Source organism: Buceros rhinoceros, unplaced genomic scaffold (assembly GCF_000710305.1).
Source record: "Buceros rhinoceros silvestris isolate BGI_N320 unplaced genomic scaffold, ASM71030v1 scaffold41347, whole genome shotgun sequence".
Taxonomy (NCBI): domain Eukaryota; kingdom Metazoa; phylum Chordata; class Aves; order Bucerotiformes; family Bucerotidae; genus Buceros; species Buceros rhinoceros.
Window position 1 is genome coordinate 1361 of NW_010422354.1, and position 4201 is coordinate 5561.

Consider the following 4201-nt stretch of genomic DNA (forward strand, 5'->3'; position numbering starts at 1 on the left):
GGGTGGGGGTACAGAATAGCGGCGGGGGGTACAGAATAGCGGCTGGGGCTTAGCCCTGGCTGGAAGCTCAACACCACACAGCTGCTCTCAGTGAGATGGGGGAGAGAACTGCAAGGGTAAAAAAAGTTGAGCCTGAGATAACTTTAAAATACCACAGGAAAACAAAAGCAGTTTCTCACCACCAGCTGCCTGATGCCTTGCTGGTCCCTGAGCAGTGGCAGCCCTGGCAAAATTGCCCCTGGTTGTTGTTGCTTAGTGTGGTATCTTATGCTGTGGAATATCCCTTTGGTCAGTCAGGGTCAGCTATCGCAGGTGTGTCCCTTCCCAGCTTGTTGTGCACCCCCAGCCCACTCGCTTGCAGGGCTGTGAGAAGCAGGGAAGGCCTTGACTCTCTGTAAGCACTGCTCAGCCACAGCAGTTAAACCAGCTGCGCGTTATCAGCTCTGTTTTCATTGTGAATCCAAAACAGGGCTCTGTATGAGCTCCTAGGAAGGAAAATAACTCTGACCCCAAACCAGTACACCTACGCGGGCATGAGGAGTACAACAGCCTAGCGGGTACCTAATGGCAGAGAAGTGACTCTAGAGAGAACAGTCTGAGCTAGTGGCTTGTTCACATGTTAAGTATCACGAGCTTGATGTTATAAGCCTAAATGTTCTAGTGCAGTGACTTGCTGCCACCACGTGTAGTACTGTTTGTGCACTCCATAAACCCACCTGAAGTGTTTGCCCATCTCCAGCTCTTTTGTGTTGAGGGGATGAAGAATTTAGGAGGACTGCAGCAGGCATTCTTGTCTGTAGGCCTGTGTAGCACAGGAGAGCCACAGCAATGGGAGACTACAGGAGCTCAGATAATGTGACCTTCTCTTTCTAAGATTACTGAGAAGACTGCTGGGTTGGAAAGCTGTGATGCAGCGGCTGAAGACTGGCCAGAAACAGAAAATATGTTTCCTTTTGATCCTCAAGGTAGGAACTTCTCTTTCATGAGTGACACTGTAAGGTTTTGGCTGAGCAAACAAGCCATCATTGTGTTTCTCTGGAGCCCTTTCTTAACCATAACTACTTCTGAAATAGCATCTCATTCTTGTTTAAGTATTCCTAACCGCAATAGCTGTGCTCCAGATGCATAGTGGTCAGAGTCCATTATTATTGTTATTGTTCCAAATAACCGCACTATAGCCTCTCAATGAACTGGCAGCTAGCAGATGGGTGTTCAAAGGAAGACTTCGGCAGTACTGAAAAGCAGACATAGTGTATGCCACGATGGTAATTTGTGATTGAAGAGATTCCTACTGCTGTAGGACATAATTAGCTGACGATGAAACTTCTAAGGCTCTTAGAATATCTGCAATGGGCTGTACCATCTCAGTCCTTCAAAACATGTCCCTAAACCATCCAGTTCTTGTGGAAGTGAGTGTGCAAAAACTACTGCACCAAAAATTACTGGTGAAACATATGCTGTGCTTGATGAAGGTGACTTAGCACGGTGACTGGAAAGAAATTACTAAAAGCTTCTGCTTTACGTTAGCAGTGAAGTTATGCAGTCTAGCCTCTTGATGAGTGGTAGCGTGTGGGATTTCACGGACAGCTAAGGTGTAACTGAAAATAAACACTCCCTAAGAGGGGACTGTTGGATTATGTTGTTTTGGACCTTCTCTCACTTCGTTTAATCCAGCAGAATTTGCAGCTTCCCAGGCTACTGCTACTGTTCACTGTTCCTAAACTACAGCGTGTCTTTCTCAAACAGACTTTGAGAGTTTTGATCTTCCTGAGGAGCACAAAATAAGCAATATCAACCTGCGTGGTGTTCCCCTCATGATATTTGAAAGGACATATGACAGATGTGTGGACATGGTTCCTTCACCTGTGAAGATAGAAGAGATTTCGTGGGAGTCTAGTAAGTGGGAACTTCGCCTGAGCTCCTGTGCAGTGCTCGCAGTGGTGGGGGAGGGAGGCTCGCTGGCTGCAGCAGTGAGCTGCCACTGCTGTTCTAACCACCGGAGCAGAACACTGGTATCACACAGCTTTTGGTGTACAGTCAAGCTGAATTTAACTGGTCAGCACTACGAGTACAGGCAGTGGTTTCAAAGGGACGTTGTTGAGCAATCTCTTGCAGTGCATAGCAAACTGATCAGTCAGGTGGAATTGGCTTATACAATCTAACGATATTTCCAATTAGTCATTAAAGAATCTTATGCTAATCTGCTGGGAGCTATCTTTTGTTAGTGTAAATTCTGGATTTCACAAGAAACTGATTTGCTCTATTTCTAACTTGCAGACTTGCTACAATCAACGGCTGACTTCCTTGCTACCCTGGATGAGATCATTGACATGCCACCTCCAAATTATGACTTCTAATGCGTATCTTGAAGCCTCATTGAGTTCAATTTTCATGTAGTTATGTATTTTAATAAAGGTTAACCTGTGTATTACTGCACTTGTCCACTTTCAGTAGACCCAAGAGGTAGGTAGTAAAACAGTTTTCTGAAAAGCAGGCTGTCTGGTGAGCAATTACAGCAGAGCCTGGGTAAGCCTCTCAGCAGGACTGTAATACCCTGTTGTGAACCATGTCGAGGAACTAGTACCTGCTGATTAGACCGTGTGGTCCTGATGGGCTGAGGCCCTTCTGACCTTGCTGTTTACATAAATTATCCTTTATCCACTGAACGTGCAAGGGTTTAAAACTAACCTGTATACTGTAAATTAAGTACTAGAGCTATACTCTTCTGGCATTTTTCTGTTCTTGAACTTGTTTGCTCTTCACAGAGGTTGTCTAAGATGGTGTATGTTGGATTCTTACGTAGCTGAAGACTACTTTTAATTGTCACAGCATTATGTGGCTCTCACTGCTGGGAACTGTCTGTGCTCTGGGAGGAAAGGCTGGCAGAACCACACCCTTCAGACTAAATGCAAGTGTTTGGTAATGCTTTCTCTTGCATCACGATGGCCTCAACTCCAGTTTTTCAACACAACATGAGTCCGTTCAAGCGGTCAGCGTTCATTTAAGGTAAACTGCTTTTATAGTTCCAGCAGTACTCTGATCTAATCAGATTGCAGCAGCCTGAGTTGCCTTCAGCTCCTAGCTCATCCTGAACATGAATCACACTGCTGTGCCTGTGTCATCCTGTTCCTCCATGATGCCCCTGAGCAGGAGGAACTGCCCTTCAGACTTACCTTTAGTCCTGTGGCACTATGTAACTGCCAGCAGTGGGCAGACCAGATCTTTGGCTCATGCTTATGTTAGTGTCTGGAATAACAAGAAATATGCTTTGACTGCGAGCTGCCTAAAAGATGAAAATGCTCTAGCTGTGGAATGAGATTAGGTGTGGGTCGTGCTGCATCCCGCAGTTCTGTTTCTTGGAGGTACACCGTGGCTGCAACCTTGACTGTGTGTGAAGGTGAGATGTGAGTGTGTGACCATAGTCCTTTCCTGCTGCTGTTTCCAGGAAACCTAAAAATGCAGGGAGTGAAGGAGTCCTGTCGTCTGGCTTGTAGCTGCTGAAGGGATGCGTTTGCCCTGCTGTGATGACATGAGTAATGAAGGCTCCTTTCTTTTAGTCTTGAAAAGGGTAACAGGCAGAGCAGAGAATACCCTCTCTCACTGTTCCCTAGTTTTGGATGTTTTCTCAAAACATGTTTAATTTCCTTAATGCTTTTTACTCATCAGGAGGTAGATGGACCTCTTCGGAATTGTCCTGCTTCAAATTCTGACCTTCAACCTGTTAGGTGTTTCCAAATTATCAGATTTCTGATAAACAAAAACCACATTCATTCTGCCTCTTTCTCAAACTTGTCAGAGTATCAGCCAAAGTGTTGAACTGTAATGAGTTATACAGTAGCTGATCTTTGCTTTGTCTCCAGTTTCCTATCTTTGGTTTGAAACCTCAAAGAATTCAGAGGAATATCAATCTAAAAAGAAAAAGATGATTAAGGAAGATCTATATAGTGATTTCTGGTTTTGGCTGACCCTTAATTGCATCTTAATGGCTTTTGATTCTGAAATAACTTGTCCATCTCAGCTGAGATCAAAGCTTGATGGGTGTAGTCTACCAGCCACAGGAGCTGAGATGTGGTGGCTGTAAAAGAGACAAAATGCCCCTTCCTCTGGCTTTGTCTCTACCAGTTCAAACGAGCTGGGAGGAAACAGACCGTGCCCAGATTTACGGAAAGTGCCTGTAGCCGAGGCACCGAAACTGGTGACA

At 45.1% G+C, this 4201-nt stretch overlaps 1 protein-coding gene across 1 annotated transcript in view; it reads left to right on the forward strand.

Annotated features, from left to right (window-relative positions):
• PTTG1 (pituitary tumor-transforming 1) overlaps positions 1–2357 on the forward strand; it is a 3118-nt gene extending 761 nt beyond the window's left edge. The window contains exons 3-5 of the mRNA XM_010140003.1: positions 875–965; positions 1747–1896; positions 2278–2357. Coding sequence (XP_010138305.1) covers positions 875–965; positions 1747–1896; positions 2278–2357 — 321 coding nt within the window. The remainder of the gene's footprint in view (positions 1–874; positions 966–1746; positions 1897–2277) is intronic.
• Positions 2358–4201: the final 1844 nt, after the last annotated feature.